Source organism: Canis lupus, chromosome 16, assembly GCF_048164855.1.
Source record: "Canis lupus baileyi chromosome 16, mCanLup2.hap1, whole genome shotgun sequence".
Taxonomy (NCBI): Eukaryota; Metazoa; Chordata; class Mammalia; order Carnivora; family Canidae; genus Canis; species Canis lupus.
In genome coordinates this window covers 16,785,431-16,808,490 of record NC_132853.1, presented here as the reverse complement: position 1 = coordinate 16,808,490, position 23,060 = coordinate 16,785,431, and the positions used below count along the sequence as shown (strand labels likewise).

The window sequence follows — 23,060 nt, the reverse complement described above, 5'->3', positions numbered from 1 at the left end:
TCTTACTAGTTGTGTGACCTTGGACAGATGACTTTAACCTTTGAACGTTAGTATCTCTGGTTGCAAATCATATAGGAAAAGAGCACTACCTATGTCACAGAGTGGCTATGAGGATCAAAAAAGATACATGTACCAATGTTCCATAAATTATTAGGTAGCGTGAAAGTATAACAAATTGTTATTAGTAGCCATAATTTAAGTAGAGGCTGAGGCTATTGTTGTTGCTATCATGAGTGTCTGAAGAAATCAAGACAACTATTTCCTGAATTTCCACAGCAATACTTTACCATAGGAATCTGTTGGCAGGGGTGCCAGATCTCCACAATTTTTTTCTTAACATGTGCATAATTCTCTGAGAACTCAAGTGTCGGGGAATTCACAGTAGTGTCCTCCATGTCTTTCCATATTCTGTCAGTGAAAACTACCCGTGCTCTATGTTGTTTGCTCTGGAATCACCTTGTGTTGCAGAGATAGGCTCTTGAAGAAAGCTCTCCAGAGTGTTAAAGAGTTTGTGGTACACTATGGATGCCCTATTTCTTTAAAGATGTGTTGTCTTCTTTAAAGATGTGAGTTTGTTCAAAGGGGAAAATGTGATTTTCATTTCAGGCTTGTCAGCATTTTAAATAATGCAGGGTCTCTGATGGGAGGGAATGGGGATTATGATTAACTTGTGCCTGATATTAAGCATCATTTCATTAAACTAGATTAAATTGTCTCTTGATTTCTTATTATAATGAAATGCCTGCATTAGTCAGGATAGGCTGAGTTATGCTGCAGTAGCAAATTAATCCTAAAGCCTAGTGGTTTTAATACAAGGGTCTATTTCTCACTTACCTGTGAACAGGTAGCTCTGTTCTACATAGCTACTCAGAATCCCAGGCTGGCAGATGCTCTAACATCTCTCCACAGTTGCCATGTCAGGGAAAAAAGAATCTAAAGAACATGCACCCATTCTGCTTTGCTTTGCCCAGAACTGACACTGTTATTTCTACCCATAGCCCCTTGAATAGGACTAGTCATATGGACTATCTAGTAGCGGGCAGGGAAGTGTGAGAAGAACAAGGATATTCAGTTAATGATAAATATCTTTGCCACGACCCTCAAGCCCCCAGTCAGTAAGATGCTCTCAGTCACATTCCAGTATCTTTACCCCTGTCCCCTACCCCAGGACAGTGCAGTGTAGAGAAGCAGTGTGGACTGTGAAGTCAATTTGAGGCCACTGAATCCCAACTCCACCCTATTCTAATTGTGCAAGTTGGAACAAGCTATTTTGTTTCTCTAATCCTCAATTTCCTCATCTATAAAATGAGGATTCCAACGCCTACCTTTTAGGATTGTTGCAATGATAAGAAATTATCTAGGCAAACCCTTTGGCAAAGAGTAATACTCATTGATTATAATCAGAAGAAGAAGGAGCAAATATTTAGGGCAGCAATTCTCAGCTCCAGTGCTGCAACACCGCAAGACATATCGAATGATGTCAAGGAGTGTTGTAACATCTTCAAGATGCTCCCCAACTAAGTTTGTTTTAAATTCCCTTTACTTACTCAAATAAATTGTCTATAGGTCACTAGAAGTAGGATTGGACATCATTCTTGGTGACATATGAGAGAAGTGAAGTTTGTCTTTATTATTCAACCTTTGCCCCTTCTTTGATATCCTCTCCCCTATTCCAGGCCCCAGGCTTTGGATCAGCCCAATAGGAATCCCATCTTAGCCACTCCCTATAAGTTAGTTAGCTCCATTAAAGTTGGGACAGCCATGAGTATTTTGTAAGGGTTGTTTACAGGATCAAATAATGCAGGTAAAGTCCTCAGCACAATATAACTAACTGTCCTCTGGCTTACTTCTTCATGGTCATGCCTGAGCTTTGGAGAAGAGGATAGGAGTGAAAATTACAAGAGCTGTTTCATAAAAATCTCCACGAAATAATGAAAGCCCAAGACAATGCTGGGTTGTAACTTAACTAACAGAGATCAGCATGTATTGGGGTAAGAGGATTCTTCTACTCCTAGACATCCAGGATTTAAATTTAAAATTTTTTTTAAAGATTGTATTTATTTATTTGAGAGAGACAGAGGGAGCACAAGCAGGGGGAGGAGCAGAGGGAGAGGAACAGCAGACTCCATGTTGAGCATAGAGCCTGAAGCAGGGCTTGATCCCACAACTGTGAGATCATGACCTGAGCAGAAACCAAGAGTCATATGCTTAATCAACTGAACCACCCAGGGCACTCCCCGCCAAATTTTTTTAAGTAAGAAAATTACACATTTTATTTTTTTTTTTTAAGATTTTACTTATTTATTCACGAGAGACACAGAAAGAGAGAGAGGCAGAAACACAGGCAGAGGGAGAAGCAGGTTCCATGCAGGGAGCCCGACGTGGGACTCAATCCTGGGTCTCCAGGATCAGGCCTTGGGCTGAAGGTGGCGCTAAACCGCTGAGCCACCAGGGCTGGCCCAAAATTACACATTTTAATTCAGAGTTCTGACTTCTCTTAAAGAATCAGAAAATCTGTGCCCGATGGTAGCAATTAACCCTTTTTTAGACAAAGTTGTGTTCTCCATTTGCCACTGTTCCCACCACTTCCTATTGTTTTACCACTTGCCTATTCCACTGAACTGCTTAACCTCTGTAAGAATTTGACTTTATGACCTCCTGCCAGTAAGTTCAGGAAGTTGGTGATGGTGGCCATAACAGGGGTAAAATTGGCAAAGGAATTTGTAAGCTATTTTCAGTGATTCAAAAAACCTAATGGCAGTGATTTTATTATTAACCTATAAAAGATTGCCCAGGTTAATTAAGTCAAGCACCAGATTTCTTTGCTTTGAAATGGAATTACATCAACTGAGTAATTGTGTTGTAATCATAAAAGAAGTTCAGACTGGCAAGTAGCTATCACTGATGTTTTATTTATTTCTTTATTTTAATTTGAGTAGGCTTCATACCCAGTGTGGAACCCAATGCAGGGCTTGAACTCATAATCCTGAGATCAAGACCTGAGCTGAGATCAAGAGTCAGATGCTTAACTGACTGAGCCATCCAGGCACCCCAATATCACTGATGTTTTGAAAATTGGGAAAGCAGATTATTATTACCTAATAAATTCAGGTGCTTGATAGACCAGTTTTGTTTTGTTTTGTTTTGTTTTGTTTTCAAAAAATGGGGCCCTAGACGGAGAAAAATAATTATTGTAAAAGGTACCTCTATTGATAGAGGTGGAGAAGATAGCAACTGATAGAAAGGTGGAGAAGATAGCAACTGGCTTTGTCTGTCACTTCTCCACTGGTATTTGTCAAAAACAGACTATTAATGTTGGAATTTCAAGTAGCTTATGGTAGATAGAGAAGACACTTAGGGAAAGGTTATGGGGGCTTCTTTTAAGTTCTAGAATTTCATGACCTTTTAAGTCAGGTTCTAGGCTGAACTTCTCATTTTAAATAAGAGACACAGTTTGGGGCTGCTTGGGTGGCTCAGTTGACTAAATGTCCAACTCTTGATTCTAGCTCAGCTCATGATCTCAGGCTCATAAGATCCAGCCCCACCTCAGGCTCTTGCTGGGTGTGGATTCTTTTTCTCCCTCTCCTTCTGCCCCTCATCCCCCTCAATAATAATAATAATAATAATAATAACAGACACAATTTTTATTTTTATTTTTTTAATATAGATTATTTATTTATTTATTTATTTATTTATTTATTTATTTATTTATGATAGACACACACACACAGACAGAGAGAGAGAGAGAGGCAGAGACACAGGAGGACAAAGAAGCAAGCTCCATGCTGGGAGCCTGATTTGGGACTCGATCCCAGGACTCCAGGATTGCTCCCTGGGCCAAAGGCAGGTGCCAAACCACTGAGCCACCCAGGGATCCCCCAGACACAATTTTTAATAAAGGCTCTGTGTTTTTTTCAAAACCGAAACAAAATGAAATGCAGTGACTGTTTATGATATTGCCATGCTCTGTTAAAACCACTTAATGTCCCTTGTCTGTGCTAATGTACAAGGTCACAGTAGTTTATAAGGGTGAAGAGATTCTCTACTGATGACCTGTAATACTTAAGGATTGCCATATGTCCTAGAACAAAGCTGATTCATAATTCTACTAGGTAGGGCAAAGGTATTACGTTTTCATTTTTCTTGCCAACTCCTTTCAGCATTTAACTAAACTATTTGGGAATCTTTTGAGCATCACATGCATTAACATGAAATTTAACATGAAAATTAATCCTAATCCTTCTTCTAATTCAACCTCCTTATTTTCCAAAGGCCCAAGAGAGCTTAAAGGACTTGTCCAAGGTAACACAAGCAAGACTGGAATTCGGGTCTCCTGATTCCAAGACCAATTTAATAGGTTTTCCCCATTTCCCATTCCACTTTAAACTATCCCAATCATTGCCTGAGATCTAGTTTTTTCTATGTAGTCTCTGGAATTCTCCTTAATTGTCTAAACTTTCAGATTTTCACAATCCTCCTACTTTGTTCTTACACTGTTTTCACAAGGCTTCCAAATTCTACTTTGAGAAATCCTGAATGAGGAGCAAGATCTGAAGGCTTCCCCACAAAAACCTGCTGGGGCCTCCAGGAAGACTGAAAAACCTGTAAGTCCCAGTCTTTAATGGTCTCTCCATTCCATGCAGAAGGTTCCAAGGAAGCAGAGAGAAGCCTAACAAGGAGGATGTGTCTGGGTCCCTCTTACACACAACACTGTTGGGATTTCATACAATCTGCTCATTTCCTCTCTGCTTCCATGTCAGTGAGAAACTTTTAACCACTTGGCTGATAGCAGATCTCTTGCTTTCTCTCTTGCTGTGGCACATTTAGCTACTGCAATATTAGACCAAAAATTCTGGTTTTTTCCCCCTAAGTTAGAGGGTGAGCACAGCAGATATCAAAGGTGGTTCTGAGCAAGAGGGCTTCTTCTCCTAACCCATCCCACTGTGTGGGACAGCAAAGCAGAGATTCTCAGGGAAAGAGAATGAAGAAATAATGGAAGTAGTGAAGGTTGATGATAAATCAGAAGAGCTGCAATTTATAACAGAGGTATACGAGAAGAGTATAGGCTGATTCATAATTAATGTTGCTGGATCTAGGCAAACAACTGTGCCAAAAGGGCAAAGGCTGCTTTGTGTGCAGAGCCGTTGGCTAGCCCATGTCCCCGGCAGTTTTCATCTCCATCCCCACATAGAGCTTACAAAGTCAGCGACTGTGTCACCAAACCAGGATGAGATGAGAAAAATAAGGACATATGCTGACTTTTTCATAATGCTAAATTTATTCTGTTTAAAGGAATGCCTTATATTCTGAGATTATATCCATCCTTTTTTTAGTCCTAAAACATTTCATTTATGAGACGACAGTGAAAGTAGATGATAATTGATATTATTTATGTACTTCTTTGGCAACTCAAAAATTGATCACTCTATGTTCAGCTCTCCTTTCCATTTTGGTATTGCACTTATTCATGAAACCCAAATGTCTGCCCATTTCCTACCTAGAAAAATACATACTAAATGGTAAACGGTGACCAAGCTTTTTGGAGCAAACCTCCATTAAATAACATATGCTTCAAGGAGAAGACAACAGAATCTTACTTTTCCTTCTTAATAGTTTTCTCCATAAAAATGTTCTGCAAGAATATCAAATTAGTCATCACAGCTACTGTTAAGTGCCTAATGAAACACTTCTTCATAACCTCTGACAATTTGACAGGAGTGAATTTAATAATAGCAATAAATACAGATGGGACTACATTAAATCAAGGAAGTCCTGATGCAAAACTCTTGTTTGTGTTGGATGGCATCTCAGCTTTCTCATCTGAAATGAACCAAGAAATCAATTATAATGATGATCATGGCAATAAGAAAAAAAATTCAAAACAAAATCCACACTCTCGGAAAGAATGCCTTCGTTCTTTTTACTGACTGCTTACTTCTCCAAGGCTGGGGCCAACAGAGTAAAAGGAAGCCCCACAGAGAAGGCAGTGTTCAGAATGAGGACTGTGGCTTCTGACGTCGTTGTGAAGGAGAAGCCGCATGGCTTCCCCCAGGGTCAGCCCTCTCAGTCATTTACATTATGTAGCTATACAATGCAGGAGCTGGACAGTAGCCCAGAACTTCCTAAGTGGAAAACAGGCTTAAGAGCAAGGGTAGTATTCTCAGTTCTAGGCAACCTTCCAATGGAGCCTCACCTGTCTTCTTCTAAAGTAGAGGCAGATTCTCCTCCACCCTCCATTCTAATCTGAACCTCTTCACCTCCCAGCACCTCCCATCTCAGGAGGAGTTTGCCCAGGATGGGCTTTATGACACACACCACTGTTACCTGTCTGCTCATGGAAAATCATTGGCCCCAGCCCAGAGTACTTACAAAGCGGTTTCTCTTTGAGGATCTTCATTCTTTATGCAGAGCTAAAAGCAAACACAGGGGCAATGAGTTTGCCTGCTTTTCTAAGGCTGTAGATAAACATTTTGAATGCATCAATGTGGCTCAAGGGATAGGAAGCCCAAATGTCTGTTAATCTCCTACCAAGAAAAGTACTCATCAATACAGAGGTAGCTGGAAATATAGAACCTCTGCACTGGTGCAGGTCTTATGTCTTTGGCCATACTAATTATTTCTACTGATCCTACAAAGATGTAATTCTTAAACCAAAATGCTTCCAGGATTCTTAGGTAGTTGAATATTTCTTTTTCCTTTCCTTTTCTTCCTTTCTTCCTTTTTCTTTTCCCAGGAAAAAATTTTGCTTTGGATTGGCACCAGGGGGTGGGTGAATTTCTTCTTGGGAGACGTTGTTCCCCTGAATCACACCCAGTTACCATATGTTTCAAGAACACCTCTTGCTGCATAACTAACAGCCTAGATCATACAGGTCTTTCCTTAGAGGCTTTCTGCCACATTTGCCTCCCTTTGGCACTGGGTGGAGCCAAATGCATGGCATTAACCTATGCATACACATACTCGGCATCAAGCTAACTGACAAGGTTAACCCTTCAACAATTCAAACTTTAGCTCATTACTACCAGGGACTGTGGCTATACTCAGAGGTGAACTGCTGTTCAGTGTCACTTTTTTCATGCAGATCTCTGAATCCACAGTAGATGTTTCTCTGTATGTTTATTTATTGTACCAAAGGTACCATAGCAACAATAAAGGGAAATTTAAAAGAAAGAAATATCAGCCCCAAATCCCCTATTCCTAACACCACAGCTATTTTCATACAGGTTTTGTCCATATGTATTTCCATTCTTTGCTAAAGCTGTATTCATCATATGTGTGCCATTTTATTCCTTTGAGCTACTTCCATTTTGGTCTTTGGAGAGACCAGATTGTCCAACTATGGTTCCCAACTCTATAGTCATTTAGATAGCCAGTTTCCTGACTGGATTTAGATGAATTTATACCTCAATAGCTTAGAATATTTAGATACCTTCATTATTCTTTTTCTTCTAGCAATCAGTCCAAAGCACAATGTCAGAAAGACCACAATACATGCGGCAATAATGGGTTCTTTTGGCACAGTCACAGCTCTATCTGTTGGAAATGCAAACACAAGGAATAGCAACTAACATTTACATGAGTCTAATTTACGTACTTCTATGTCCCAGCCATGATGCCTTGCACTTCACATATATCATCCTCTTAATTAAATCCTTCAAACAAACCCAATAATACCTACCCAAGTTTTACTCTCTTATTGGTAACCAGATTTGGTATTTTTTCCTTCATATTTATTAGGCAAGATAATCCCAACACATAGGATAAACGCTTGTGCTCAAGATCTGTGCTTTCACTTCTAGCTTTGTGTGGCCTCATTTAGAAACTACTCTACTGAGCTATGAAGCCCGGAGAGGTTCATGTCAAACATAGTTAGCCTGAGCACCAGCAGCAGAGCACTTAAAGCTGTGAAGGCAGCCCACAGCCAAGAAAATAATAGAGCAGGAAAAAATAAGAAAAACAAGTTGGTTTGGAAGAGCTCCACCCAAAACAGGATCCTGCCCACTTGAAAGCCAATTTGCCAAACTAGCATCCAGCTTGCCATATGAGTTGTGTATATATATATTTTTTTATATCACGGAGCACTTGTGATTCCTTTGTAACCAAGAGGGATGATATAATTCCCTAATCTCTGCATGTAATTTTACAGCCGGTTAGAATGACAGGGCCAGGGGACTCCTGGGTGGCTCAGTGGTTGAGTGTCTGCCTTTGGTTCAGGTCATGATCCCAGGGTCCTGGGATCAAGTCCTGCATCAGCCTCCCCGCAGGAAGCCTGCTTCTCCCTCTGCCTCTGTCCTCTCTCTCTCATGAATAAATAAACAAAATCTTTGAAAAAAAACACACACACAAAAGAATGACTCGGCTAGGGGTCCCTACCAGCCATGCTTTTGTGGAGAGGTGAATAGCCTCAACTTCAATAAGCTGCCTCTTCTACCCCTTCTATCCTAGGAGTACTTGGGTTATTTGTGGCTTTGGTTTTTAAAGCAAGCGGCCCCTGGGCATACTGTCACTCTGCAGGACAAATTACTGAACACGCCAGTAATCACAGTAATGGGCATTGAACTGCAGTGGCTCTTCCTCCCCACCAGCCACTGTGTTTGTGTCCCAGATCTCCCCGAAGGGGGAGGAAATAAGCCCAGTGGTCACATAGTCCAACACTTCTGGCAGGGGTTCAGTTGGCTTCCTAGGAACTAGCAAGAAAGGCAATGAGTGGGCACAGGGAAGCAAACGACAAAGTGAATAATATTCTAACAAGAAAGAAGAGCCTCAGCTTGTTTGGCTGCTCTGAGCATATTGGCCTCGGACCAGGAAATGTGTGCATGAGCATTTTCTGCATCTGCTGTGCCAGGTATCTTGCCTTTCTCTTTTTTGATTTTTTCAGAAAAATAAAATTCTGTTTCAACCGATCCATATGATCCAATTAGAACAAGAAGGAACTTATTAAATGTACCCAAACAGAGGCTTTCTTTTTCTTTTTTAAGATTTTATTATTTATTTGAGAGAGAGAAAGAGCACAGAGGGAGAAGGAGAAGCAGACTCCCCACTGAGCAGAGAGCCTAACAGGGGGCTAGATCCCAGGACCCCAAGATCACAACCCAAACCAAAGGCAGAAGCTTAACCCACGGAGCCACCCAGGTACCTCAAATTTTCTAACCAGAAAATTAACTTAGCTTGCCCAAGTTTGCAGATGACATCATCTGATATGTCTCTCAACTTCATAATTGAAGTTTTAACATGAAAGCAAACTTTAACGATTTTTTTAGTATGCCTGTATATTCAGCAACTAAAATTGACAGTTAAGGGTCTTAATAAATGTTTTTTTCAAATTAGAAGAGATGTTATCTAAGAAAACTTGACTACTTTAATCAAACTTTCAGAATCTGTATCAAAAAAACAAGTTATTTTTGAACTTGGATTCAGTTAATAGCAGCAAAGAATGATTGACAGCCTTGACTACTGCCAATTTCTATCTCACACTGTCCTGCTTGTTTCAACACCCGAAAATTTCCAGGGCTGGGGCACTGCCTAAAAAAGCCCTCAAGACTCAACATCCTCTACGGGTCTTCTGTGCTGTGCTTAGACTGCGGCTTTCTTTATCCTGGTACCAAGATGGTTGTTCCTATTTCAGTCATCACAGCTGCATTCTTGAGAGTTTCTTTTCATGCTGCTCACCTCAAGGTCAATTTTTGCCACAATCACCAGTGGTACGTGGAGGTGGGGGAACACTGGTCTGCATTCCGTTTGCTCTCTGACCTCATTTCTTTCTACTGTCTTCCTTGCTTTCTCTGCTCAGGTCCCCTTTCTCTTCTTGTATGAATGAGAAATATGAGGAGGGAAGAACACTTGGAACTTCATTTGTTCCCTGTTATTAATTGCAGGTGTGAAGAATCTGGGTAGATGGAGCATGAAGCCAAGAGAAAGACCTTTCAGGAACCATCTTCCCCCTCCCTCCTTACTGCTTAGCCTGTAGATCACAATTTCAGGGATAAGAATGATTTTAGAGATTCATTTTCTTATCTATTTTATCTTTCTCTTGGTGTTTCTGACTTCTCTTTCTGGTTGTCATTGGCTGTAAACTCAAAAGTCCAGTTCCAACGAACCTTGTTGCCCAGGAGAATTCATGAAAAGTACTCCTCCCTAAACGCTGATCAGAATTGTCCCCCCACTTGGTTCTAAAAAGGACCTTTACTCAAAAAGCAGTGTTTCATATGGAATGGGCATCCCAAATGGAAGATTTGGAATTCTTAGTGGAAATTCCTTAGATAGGGATGACTCACTAAAGAAAATCATAGCTACTAATCACAACTGTCATCATCAATTGCCACAAAAACATTTATGAAAACCTATTCTGACTTTTTGCGAGTTACCATTACTTAAAAAGAGAGTTACCAGAGAGAGAGAGAGAAAGAGAGAGTTACCTTTGACGATGAGGTGAAAGTCCTTGGTCTCCATTTGCAGAGATGAATTTGCAACACAGCTGTAGGTTCCATTGTCAGATTTCTTGACTTTGGTGATTGACAGTTGAAGAGACTCACTTGTCTGGTGGACTTGGTGATTTTTCTCTAAATTCAGGATATCACTATTTCTGTGCCACATCATTTGAGCCTGGGGGTTGGATCTCACATTGCAAACCAACTTCACATCACTGCCTTCCTCAACTGTTTGGAAGTCGTCTCCACTTAGAATAGGAGGAACTGCAAGACTCAAGCATTTAGGTTGAATTAGCAGATAAGCAGTAATTTACTATCAGTGTTCAAGATTTCCCTTCAGTCCATCTCATGGAGTAATTCATTAATTTGACAAAAATTTATTGAAGGGCACCTGGGTGGCTCAGTGGTTGAGGGTCTGTCTTCAGCTCAGATCATGATCCCAGGGTCCTAGGATCAAGCCCCACATTGGTATCCCCGCAGGAAGCCTGCTTCTCCCTCTGCCTATGTCTCTGCCTCTCTCTCTCTGAGTCTCTCATGAATAAACAAATAATTTTTTTAAAATTTGTTGAGCATCTACTCTGTGCCAAGTGTTGGACTAGGAACTGGGGATACAATGGTAAATTATATACATCCAGTTCCAAACCTCGTAGAACTTTTATGTGGTACAGAAGATAAACCATGAAACAAATGTATATAATAATGAATCTGGGGGTGCCTGAGTGGCTCAGTCAGTAAAGTGTCCAACTCTTGGTTTCAGCTCTCGTCATGATCTCAGGGTGGTGGGATCCAACCCTGTTTGGGCTCCACGCTCAGGGAGGAGTCTGCCTGAAGATTCTCTCCCTCTGCCCCTCCTCCCATTTCCACGCATGAGCACTCTCTCTGTCTCTCAAATAAATAAATCTTTCTTTAAAATAATGAATCTGTACCAAGTAGACAATTTATAACACTACCTAAAAGTATAAGCCTTGAGTCTTTGCTCTCTGAAACCCATCTGTACTAATATGTTGGAGAAAAGAGTATAATATGAAGAAAGCAGAAATTGCAGTTATCGGTAATTCCATCCATGCCACTTACTCTGACCTTGGGAAAGTTACTTAACTGCTACGTAACCGCTCAGTTTCCTCATCTAGAAAAGTGGGATATTACCTACCTCACAAGGGGTTGTAAAGATTAAATGACATAATGCCTGCAAAGAATTTACCACAGTGCTAATAACCATTATTGTGGTGGTGGTGGTGGCAGTGGCCACGGTGGTTTTGTGGTGTCCTCACATCCTCTGTTTTTGCATTTCATCTAACCACATTTGCCCTGGCTACATTTACCAGTACCTATTTGCATTTCCTCAGTGATCCTCTAGAAATAATCTCCTCCCAGAAGGTGTTCCAATGGTGGCAACTCTGACATCCATGGAAAGTATGATCTTCTGAGTCTCTCTCATTCCTCTGTTAAAGCAAGTCCTTAGTCCCTCTATGATAAGAGCAGTCATTGAGACATAGATACTTGAACACATTTATCCTCACCAGATAATTCCAGCCCTCACCCCCACACGGCTTTCCAACATCCAAGGGGAGAAATGGCTGAGCTCTTTCTCTTCTCCTTGCCCCTTGCTTTTCTGGTCAAGGTGCTGAAGATTAATAAAGTGCTTGAAAAGTGGGTAGTAGGAAAGAGATAGAGGTGGAGAAGAGGAAAAAGGAAGCTTGTATAATCTGTGCACTGAATAATTAGACCATGAGTAGGCTGTGCTATTAATAACTCTTTCTGAAGAATGACATTTTGTTGCTCTTTGGAATGAGCTTGAAATTCTGTATCCATATCCAACAAGAATGTTACATGGTATTCAGATATGTAGGAAGCTGCTAGAATAGATAACACTATTACCAAATATATCATAGGACCTGTGGACATGCCCTATTAGTTGTTCCTTTTATTTAACTATTTAAAATTAATTTTGAAGTCTATCAACTATACATGAGTATTCTTTTTTTGCAAAAATTAGTACGTTTCAGATAAAGTTAAGGTCGTCTTTGATTCCATCTTGTTCACTTTCTAGCTCCCCAAAGATATCCACTGCTATGAGTTTGATGTAAATCCTTGCAGATCTTTTTTTTCTCAGATCTTTTTTTAAAAACCATTTTTATACATATAATGTACCAATAGGAAATACATCATATTGTTTTAGAAGACTTACATAAAAGACTTTATTCTCTCAATAGCTTGTATCTTTTTGAGATATATCCACATTGAACCATAGAGACCTAGCTCATTGTTTTAGAGCGCTACAGTGTAATATAGGACACTTTAATCATTTTACTTCATGGGCATTCTTTTCTTTTTTTTTTTCTTCAGGGTGAGGGAGTGGAAGGGTAGAAAGAGAAGGAGAGAGAGAATCTTAAGTAGGCTCCACACCCAGCACAGAGCCCCACACAGGGCTCCCCATGGGGCTCAACACAGAGTTCTTAGCAGAGCTCATTGGGAGGCTCAATCTCACAATCCTGAGATCATAACCTGAGCCAAAATCAAGAGTCAGTCACTTAACCAACTGAGCGACCCAGGAACCCCTAGCCAAACCAATTTTAAAAAGGTAAATAACCCCCCCCCCAAAAAAAAGGTAAATAACCCAATAGAAAAAATGGGCAAAGGACATGAGCAGGCATTTCACAGAAAAGAAACATAACAGCCAATACACTTATGAAAGGGTGGACACCCTCATTCTTAATTTGGAAAATGAAAATAAAATTTCAAATCAGGCTGGCAAGTTCTTAGAGTTTGAGGGTACTCAGTGCTCACGAGGGTATGGGGAAATAGGCACCCTCATGCATTGTTGCAGGAGCATAAATAGGGCAATTAGGCAACACCAAACAAATGTTAAAATACACACACTCTTTAGTCCCAAATTTCAAGTACCACTTAATATAGGGCAGACAGCACAGACTGACTAGCAGTTTCTCCCCCCTCACTCACAAATGACATTCAGCACCACGGAAACGGACACCGACTGATTTCTCTGCAGTTTGCAGGTAAAGGTGACTCCGTTGTCATCTTCACTGATGGAGGAGACACACACAGAGCTGGAATTGATTTTGTTTCCAGATTTCAAATCCACTGTCCCCTCTTCTCGGTACCAGAGAAGTTCTTCCTCTCTGGTGTGGTTTTGAACAGCACATTTCAGAGATTCTTGGGAGCCGAGCCAAGTGTCCAAGATATAGTTCTCAGTTCTATCATTCACAGTTAGAACAGAACCTGGGAGGGCAGGAAGAAACCATTAACACAAAATGAATGATCTAAGTGGCATAAACAGGGGATTGGTTAAATAAATCACTTTACACCAGTACAATGAACTACTCTACAATAATTAAAAAGTCATAGTGATCTATACAATTTTACAAGGGAAAAGCTTCAGAATGTATTATTAACTTTAAAAAAAAGGAAAATGTTAAAATGATGATTACCAGATTTTGCTGCACGTTGGAATCACTTGGGGAATCTTTAAAAACATACTGATGCTTGATTTCCACCCTCAGACATTATGATTTATTGATATGAGTGCAATCTGGGCATTGCATTTGCAAAAAGCCTTCAGGCAATTCTAATGTGCAGTGAAGTTTCAGAACTACTATGCACAGAACTATCCCATTGACACACACATACACACACATGCATGCACACATGCATGCATTTATGAGAAAAAATCTTGGGGAAAATCTCACTGTGTATACTGAGTAGGATTGATAAAAATAGAGAAAAAAGTAAAAAAAAAAAAAAAAAAAAACCTTTCCAGACTTAAATTGTTTATGTGAAAGTAGCAAAGGGAGTTGAAAGTAACAAAGGGAGGGGGCAGGAGAGGAAAATACAAATGAAAAAGGACTATAGTAAAATTGAAACATACTTAAGATACAACTTTAGGAGAATAGGCATAATGTAAAGTACATCTATAATAATAACTATAAATATATAAAATTGAACATACAATTGAATATGGGCAGAAGCCAATTTGAAAAGCTTTCTGATTAAGTGTGGCAGGATTGTGGAAATTTTGGTTCTGCATTTCTTATGTCTTATTTGGGCAGTGCAGTAAAATAATTGATGTTTAAATAGCTATGGTTTGAGGGTAGTCGAGGTGTGGTGGAAGGATAATCAGGATACATAGCAGTTGGTTTTCATCTCTGATTTCCAGAAATCCATTCACTGTAACACACCTGAATTTCAGTTCTTACTTTCTTGGTTCAGGACCAAGTAACCACAGCTAAAAATGGCGTTAGCTGCCACAGACTTGTTTTCTACAGAACATTTGTTAATACAGTCTGTAAACACATGAACTTTTCCTTTAAAATGCACAAAGTACTGGTGAAAACTATGTGATTGCTGCCTAGTATTTTTCAAAAATCTGGAAGAATATATATCAAAATGTTGTTGAGTGATTATCTCTGGATGATGGGATTTGGTTTTCTTCATTCTTTTTTTTTTTATTAAAGATTTTAATTTTTTTTTAGAGAAGGATCAAGAGAGAGAGAGGACATGACATGTGCACATGCGTGCAGGGTAGAGAGGGGCAGAGAAAGAGGGAGAGAGAGAGAATCCCAAGCAGACTCCCTGCTGAGCTGGAGCCTGACACAGGCCCATCCCATGAAATTAAGAGTCAGACACTCAACCAACTGAGCCACCCAGGCACACCTTCTTTATTCTTTTATATATTCCCCCCCCCTTTTTTTTTTCACAATGACTACGTATTACTTTTAAAATTGGGGTTTGGAGGGATCTACTTCCAGGGTGGGGTGGAGAACAAATGCAGGGAAGATTTTCCTGTAGCAGTATGCTCAAATAGACATTAAAACTTATTTTGGGGATCCCTGGGTGGCGCAGTGGTTTAGCGCCTGCCTTTGGCCCAGGGCGCAATCCTGGAGACCCAGGATCGAATCCCACGTCGGGCTCCCGGTGCATGGAGCCTGCTTCTCCCTCTGCCTGTGTCTCTGCCTCTCTCTCTCACTGTGTGCCTATCATAAATAAATAATAAAAAAAAATTAAAAAAAAAACTTATTTTGGATGTCATTAGTAATGAAATGCATTGGGATCCCTGGGTGGCTCTGCAGTTTAGCGCCTGCCTTTGGCCCAGGGAGCGATCCTGGAGTCCTGGGATCGAGTCCCATGTTGGGCTCCCGGCATGGAGCCTGTGTCTCTACCTCTCTCTCTCTCTCTCTCTGTCTGTCTATCATGGATAAATAAATAAATAAATCTTAAAAAAAAGTAATGAAATGCATTAAAAAGTAAAAAAATTGTTTTAAAAAGTAGAAAAATTTTGGCTGCGGCTATGGAGATAACAGAATATTTACTCTACCTTGCCATCTCAGAGCCATAAACAATTTTTCCATTTAACATTTTATCATGTTGTCTGACTCCCGTTCTCTGAGCCATACCAACTGTGTATCTGGTGATTTGGATTTTGGATTTTCCCAGAGCCAACTGATCATGTTTTAATCGGGAATTTTTCTTTATTTACAAAGAGACCAAAGGAATATTATTAACTTACTTGTCACCTCACGTGGAAGAAACAAAATCGCTAAGAGAAGAAATTTGCACATTTTCATTAGTTCCCTGATGTTCCACGCCATCTTTAACAAATTTACTTCTGATCTGCTGGGGAAAAAAGGGTGTAGTTTGTTCTGAACTTTGGTCTACACTGAGTTTATGAACCTTCCTCTTGTCTATCTTGCATTTAAAATAAAATCCCAGATGAGTCATCCCAGCTGTAACAGTACTTTTTCTAGTTTTTAATTAAACAATCTTGCTCTGATTACTGAGTTCAAAGTACCTTCAGTATTAAAGATTTTTTTAAGGCAAGAAAATGAAAACCACAAAGATATAGGCTATAAGATATAGGGCAGCCCTGGAGAAGCCCTGGGGAGGGTAGAACCAGTCTTCCCTGGAGAAATGGATAGAATGTCATTTTAACAGAAAGAGAAAATAAACTTGCTTCGTTCACAGACAGTCTCTACTGAACTGTAGTAATTCTGGTTTTGAAAGCCCCTCTTAGGGATCCCTTGGTGGCTCAGTGGTTTAGTGCCTGCCTTCGGTTCAGGGTGTGATCCTGGAGTCCCGGGATCAAATCCTGTATCGGATTCCTTGCATGGAGCCTGCTTCTCCCTCTGCCTGTGTCTCTGCTTCTCTCCCTCTCTCTGTGTCTCTCATGAATAAATAAATAAAAATCTTAAAAAGAAAAAAAAAAAGAAAGCCTCTCTTGGGTCGTTTTGTAAAAGTTGCTCACTGCTAAAGAGAGTTTTTGAGACCCCCTCCAAATCCCATAGACTCAAATGGTTCATAACTTAGAAAAGACTCAGTTGCAGTATGGTCTCTAGTCTTAAACCAAGTTAATCTCTCTGCTTTCTCCCCTCCCACCACCATCGTCCCCCTCTTATATGCGTTCCCTTTAACCCAGTGTAAACTAAAAATAATAGATAATAAAGTCCTCCTTTTTATCCTGCTATGCTTTTGCTTCTGTCATCTGCCTCCCTAGATACTTTCCACTTCATCTGGGAAAAACATGCATTCGTTGACCTCCTTTCAAGAGTACCGCTATGAATATGGTAGAAACACAAGTTGAATGATTCCTATGCAACAGGCACTGTGCTAAACCCTTTACATACATTCTTTCAATCCCCATGAAGTCCCTAGCAACCCTCTTGAGGTCATTTCTAAATGTTTGGAGAGGGGATCCCTGGGTGGCGCAGCGGTTTGGCGCCTGCCTTTGGCCCAGGGCGCGATCCTGGAGACCCGGGATCGAATCCCACATCGGGCTCCCGGTGCATGGAGCCTGCTTCTCCCTCTGCCTGTGTCTCTGCCTCTCTCTCTCTCTCTGTGACTATCATAAATAAATAAAAATTAAAAAAAAATGAATAAATGTTTGGAGAGATTACATAATTTGCCCAAGATCCCAAAGGCAGTAAATGTCAGGGCTAGGATTCAAACCCCATACTCCCAAGGCCAGGCTCTTAACCATCCCATTGCATCCACTGATATTATTCTCCATTAAGAAGCTGCTGTTAGGGGCACCTGGGTGGCTCAGCAGTTGAGCGTCTGCCTTCAGCTCAGGTCATGATCCCAAGGCCCTGAGATCGAGTCCTGTTCATAGGGATCCTGTTTCTCCCTCTGCTAAGTCTCTGCCTCTCTGTGTGTGTCTCTCATGAATTAAAGAAGAAGCAGCAGTGCCGTTAATCCCTTCTGAGCCCTGGCCTCTCCACAGGGGGACATGGAGTTTTGTGCCTTTAATATAAATATTAACATTCAAGAGCTGAAACTTCCCTAGGACTTCTGTAGACAGGCTCTGCTCCTCCTCAAGCCTGTCCTGACAGGAGCAAGCTTCACTCCCGCCAGACTCACCCTTTCTGACTGGTAACCTTACATCAATATTTCCACAAAATGTAGTTAGTACCAACATCAATTCTTTTTGTAATTTTAAAACTTTGCCAAAAAGATTTCTATCAAGGCACTCCAATGGTGATGACCTCAGAATTTGGTCATTTGTAGAGTTTTCTGAAGCACTGACCACCGAAGGTGCCTAATAAGAACTGAGTAAGTGTATGGGCTCCTTGGCAGACCCTGCCCTACCCTAGTAATTAAGGAGGAGGATTAACATCTCCCCTCCCCTTCCACCACACCAGCCAGCATCTTTTAAAAATGAATTTCCCTTACTTGGCTTGTTCTAAATTTTCACAACTCTCTACTCTTCATACAAGACAAAGTTTTACTGCTTACCTGCTGAGCTCTGAAAAGCTGACTTCCTTGGCCAATCGTTCCTTCATCTGGAACCCCAAATCCTTTCCCTATTACCATCTTTATAATACTTGCGTTTAAACACTTTATGACAGTAGGGTCAAGCAAACAAAATAAATTGGGTTCAAAGTCTCTTTCTTTTTATGGATTCTTAGAGAAGACACTAACTAGGAAAGACATCTTCAACTCTAAGTTTTCATGTGTACCCAAATTACCAGGTGGGACCAGATATTACTAAGGATGTAATTATTCCAGGAAAACCTGACCTTGTGCAAAACTGTGTGGCACATTTCACAGAACATTGCCATGTTCAAGTTAGATAATGCACCGGGCTTTATTTTGGCTGCTGTGAAAATCAACCCTCTCCTCAGGCTCGCCCTGTTACCATTCTCAGGATGTCAGATTATCAAAGTTATCTAACTTGAACATGGCAGCCAAAATACTGGAAGATTCCACAACTTAAATAATGCTGGAGACATATTACTTGCCACTGGTAACCTATGCCTGGTGCATAAGCTGTACTGAGCCAAGCACGACAACGAAAAGTTTTATCCCTTTAACTCATGTCTTGTGAGGGAATCCTTGTGTTACACTTTCACAAATTAGCAATTGAAGATAACTTTTTTATTGGTTAAAAAATATGTATGTTTATGGTATTGTTACACTGTGTTACGTGGCTAGTACCGTTCCCATTTATACAAGAATAGAATAAAAGAACATTTACAGTTATCTGCACATTTTAACATGTTGGTGACACATACCAGAGATCTGCCTCTTGGTGGTCGTGTGACTTCACCAAGGTATTTAACCTGTATGAGATTCAAGTTCTTTGTCAAGACAGTGGGAAAAATAATAACGTGCTCCCTACAAAGTCATTGTGAGGAGTAGATAAAGTATGTGAAGCAGCCACACAGTAAGCTCTTAATTAGCAGTAGCTATTATTATTAATAATACAGGCTGGGCAGGCATAATAAATAAAAACAGCCTCAGCATATAATATCGTTCCAGTAAGAATCGTAGCTAAGGGCATTTCTGTGGTTGAGTTGCAAGCACCATCTAAGAAGGTTCGAGTTTGCTTCTCTGTGAATCCAAGAGCAGTGTGTTTTACTATCATCATTTGTAAATGAATTTAGTAATGAACTGATGTCTTGGTTCTGGGTCCCTTGAGAGCTAACTCTGAGGCAAAAGCTTTTGCTGCAAGTAGTTTAATTCAAGGTGATCTCAGGGAGCACAGTAAGGAAATGAGGTAGGGAAGGAAGGATAACGAATAAAGGGTATGTTAATAAACAAGCTAGGGCTGTGGGTGACTGTCCTATGGACCCTTTGACAGGCTCTGCGGAGCACACCTCAGAATCAACTCATGAGGAGAAGGAAGCTTAGATATTTATCCATTAACTTCTTTCCATCATAAGTTAAGGAACATTCTTGAGGTATTGACTCCCCAGCATCTCCAGCCCATCCTATGAGGGTGGAGTGCACTCTTTTAATCCAGCCATGAACATTCCTGACTCTCAGGAAGTCGCCGGTTTGCTATATGGGAACTGTTTGCAGGTGACCTCTAGGCAGGCCAAAGGCATGTGAGCAGGGCACCAATATCAACTTCTATTTCTAAAGGATATTAAGAAATAACGATTAATTATTCTTAGGTGTGATAATAGAATTGCAGTTATGTACGAGAATGTCCTAATTCTTAGGAGATACCTGCTGAAATATTTATGGGTTAAGTGCCACAAGGATTGCAATTAACTTTCAAATGATTCAGCAAAAATACACATAGAGGCAGCTCTGGTGGCTCAGCAGTGTATGCCACCTTCAGCTCAGGGCGTGATCCTGGAGACCCAGGATTGAGTCACCCGTCGGGCTCCCTGTGCGGAGCCTGCTTCTCCCTCTGCCTGTGCTGTGCCTGTGCCTCTGCCACTCTCTGTGTGTGTCTCTCATGAATAAATAAATAAAAATCTTTTAAAAAATAAAATAAGAATAAACATACAAACACACACAAAACAAATAGCAAAAATTCACACCTACTGAATCTAGAATTTAGATAGGGTAAATAGATACTCAGTTTCAACCTTTCTACATACTTGACATTTTCATAACTAAAATGTTAAGGGAAATTATTTAGCGATATTTATTGAGTATCTCCTATGTGCTGAATACTCTACACACCGGGAGTGCCATCCAAGCCAACATGGTGTCTTTATCATGAATAAATAAAAGACTTTGCTTCTCAAGTCACTCTCCTGACATCTGTGGAAAATTGCTTTACTAACTATATAAATCTATGATGTCTACAAGATGAATGGTGCTTCCTGAATTCCACAACAGTAAGTGGGTACCCTGAGAGATATAAAGATGCACAAAGCAAAGCTTCTCTCTTAAAGGGTCTTCTCATCTTAAAGGGAAAGTTAATAATGGTTAGGAGCCAGACAGCATGCACTCAGTGCTGGAGAGGCATTTCACATTTTTAAAAAATGATATCATGGCGCCCCTTCTGGAGAGTCAAAGAAGTGATGAGATTTGTCTAAGGTCAAAAAAGCCATTTCTGGAACATTCTTCTTTCCTAGAACTGACAGAAAAGGAAAACAATTTTGCCACAAATAGTTAAGCCTCGTAGTTAACCATTAAGCCCAAGTAGTTTGGCTGGTTGGAGTATTAACAGTGTCTATACTTCACATCTTCCACAAGTAGATCAGGCCCAGAGGGAGAGGAGAGAGGCAGACTCGAATCTGGAAATTCTTTGGAGTAGAAACCAATCTGGTCCACATTAGTCCCATGCATTTCTGGACAGAGGAGGGGGGTCTGAGAACTGGCATCCACAGCCTGCTGATTTAGGTGAGCAGAACAAACACCTGGAGAGGGGCACCTGGGTGGCTCAGGTGGTTAAGCGGCTGCTTTCAGCTCAGGTCATGATCCCAGGGTCCTGGGGTTAAGCCCTGTGTTGGGCTCCCTGTTCCCCGGGGTGTCTGCTTTTTCCCCTGCCCCTGCTCATGCTCTCTCTCTCCCTTGCTTTTTCTCTGTCAAATAAATAAACAAAATCTCTTTAAAAGAAAGAAACAAACAAACACCTGGGGAGTCTCCAGGCACCTTTCCTTCATCAGTTCTGATGAGACTCAGATGTTCATCTTTAACAACCTACCAGGTGACTGACACAGTGTTCAGGTTTCTCATTTTGAGAACCACAAACTATGGGACTAAATGTTGATGAGAGTGATGGAGGTGGGAGCCCCTCAACTAAGGGGGACGTGCCTAGAGCAGTGCCTACTGAATGACAGGACTCAAGAAATATTAGCAAAAGAATAAGAGGGAGGGAAGGAGTAAGGAAAGGAGGGAAGGAATGGAGGGAAGAGAAAGAAAGGAAGGGGGAAAGAGATGGGGAGAATACCCACTTGGAGATAAATTAGGGATGCAGGTTGGGTGCTCCCCTGGAAGAGACTGTGTACACAGGGCTGTCTGTAGAAGATGGACTCTGCAGGTGCATGGGCCTCACAGTACCTCCCGTGGTATGGGAATGAAGAATGGGAGAGGAAAATAAGCAACCAGCATGTCAGAAAGGTCTGAGAGGCACAATTTTTAAGCCATTTTTAACCAGTGCCATTCTCAAAGGTCTTCGAGCCACAGCCTTCACATCTGCTGTGACGGAGGCAGCAGATGGCTGGAGGGTTGCAAGCCTGGAGGATCATCTAGCTGGGTCACGGGGAATGCATTGAGGGCTTTAAAGTGACAGAAAAGCTAGAAATCTGGCAGTCACAGCCTAGCAACAATAGAGTGGTTCTTTGAGCAATGCAGGAAAACTTGGGTGACTTTACTATCCAGAATCTGACACAGAGCCCACTAAACCACTTAAACTCAGGGGCACCTGGCTGACTTGCTCAGAAGAATACATGACTCTTGATTTTGAGGTCATATGTTCAAGCCTCACGTTGGGTGTAGAGATTACCAAAACATAAATAATCTTTTTAAAATGTTTTAAAAATAAATACACTGCTTATACTCACTCAGTCATGGGACTTCAGAATTTCTAGCTTAACCAGTGATTAATAATCCTCTAACTTCCCAATCTCCATTGGATTTCTTCATCATCAAAAATCTTAGACCTTAAATCAAGACCTGAAAGGCCACCTGTCTAGGGCTGGCAGATTTAGCAAATGAAAATACAGGACACCCTGTTAATTTTTTTAAAATATGTTTTTAAATTTATTCATTCATGATAGACAGAGAGAGAGAGAGAGAGAGAGAGAGAGGCAGAGACACGGGCAGAGGGAGAAGCAGGCTCCATGCGGGGATCCCGATGCGGGACCTGATCCCGGGTCTCCAGGATCAGACCCTGGGCCAAAGGCAGGCGCCAAACAGCTGAGCCACCCAGGGATCCACCTCCATCCCTGTTAAATTTTAATTCCAGGTAAACAATGGATACTTTTCTAGTATGATTATGTCCTGTTAACTCATGACAAAGCCAATATTTGGGATATAGTTGTACTAAAAAAAAATCTGTATTTATTTGAAATTCAGATTAATTAAGTATTCTTTTATCTGGAAATCCTACCTCTATGTCTACCCTTCCTTTTTTTTTAATAGATAAGGAAGTGCAGTCCAGAGAGGTAAAGAGACTTGTCCAAAGTGACACAGGGGTTAAAATCCATTCAGGATTTCTGGCTGCCCCACTGCATTCTTAGCCAAATGCCTTATTCCAGAGTTTAATCAGCTTCTTGAACCACTATGGGTATGCCTTAGAGCATCAGTGAAATTCCTGAATTTCAGACAAAAATTGTGTGTGTGGACGTGTACCTGTGTGCAAGTGCACGTGGTTATTTTTCTGAGGAGACAGTTTCTTGCTTTTAGTTAGCCTCTCAAAGGAGTCATGATTTTAAA

At 40.8% G+C, this 23,060-nt stretch overlaps 1 protein-coding gene across 2 annotated transcripts; it reads right to left on the bottom strand.

Moving 5' to 3' along the window:
* Positions 1-5,701: 5,701 nt before the first annotated feature.
* Positions 5,702-18,248, bottom strand: TMIGD1 (transmembrane and immunoglobulin domain containing 1). 2 transcript variants are annotated; one of them, XM_072782183.1, is made up of 7 exons: positions 18,174-18,248; positions 15,952-16,055; positions 13,389-13,667; positions 10,416-10,691; positions 7,430-7,533; positions 6,370-6,410; positions 5,702-5,820 (listed from the first exon to the last, which is right to left on the bottom strand). In XM_072782183.1, the coding sequence occupies exons 1-7, from the start codon at positions 18,218-18,220 to the stop codon at positions 5,817-5,819; spliced, it is 855 nt and encodes a 284-aa protein (XP_072638284.1). In that variant the 5' UTR covers positions 18,221-18,248; the 3' UTR covers positions 5,702-5,816. The 2 variants fall into 2 exon arrangements, with proteins under 2 accessions (XP_072638284.1, XP_072638283.1); XM_072782182.1 differs by having other exon boundaries at positions 15,952-16,058; positions 18,174-18,236.
* Positions 18,249-23,060: the final 4,812 nt, after the last annotated feature.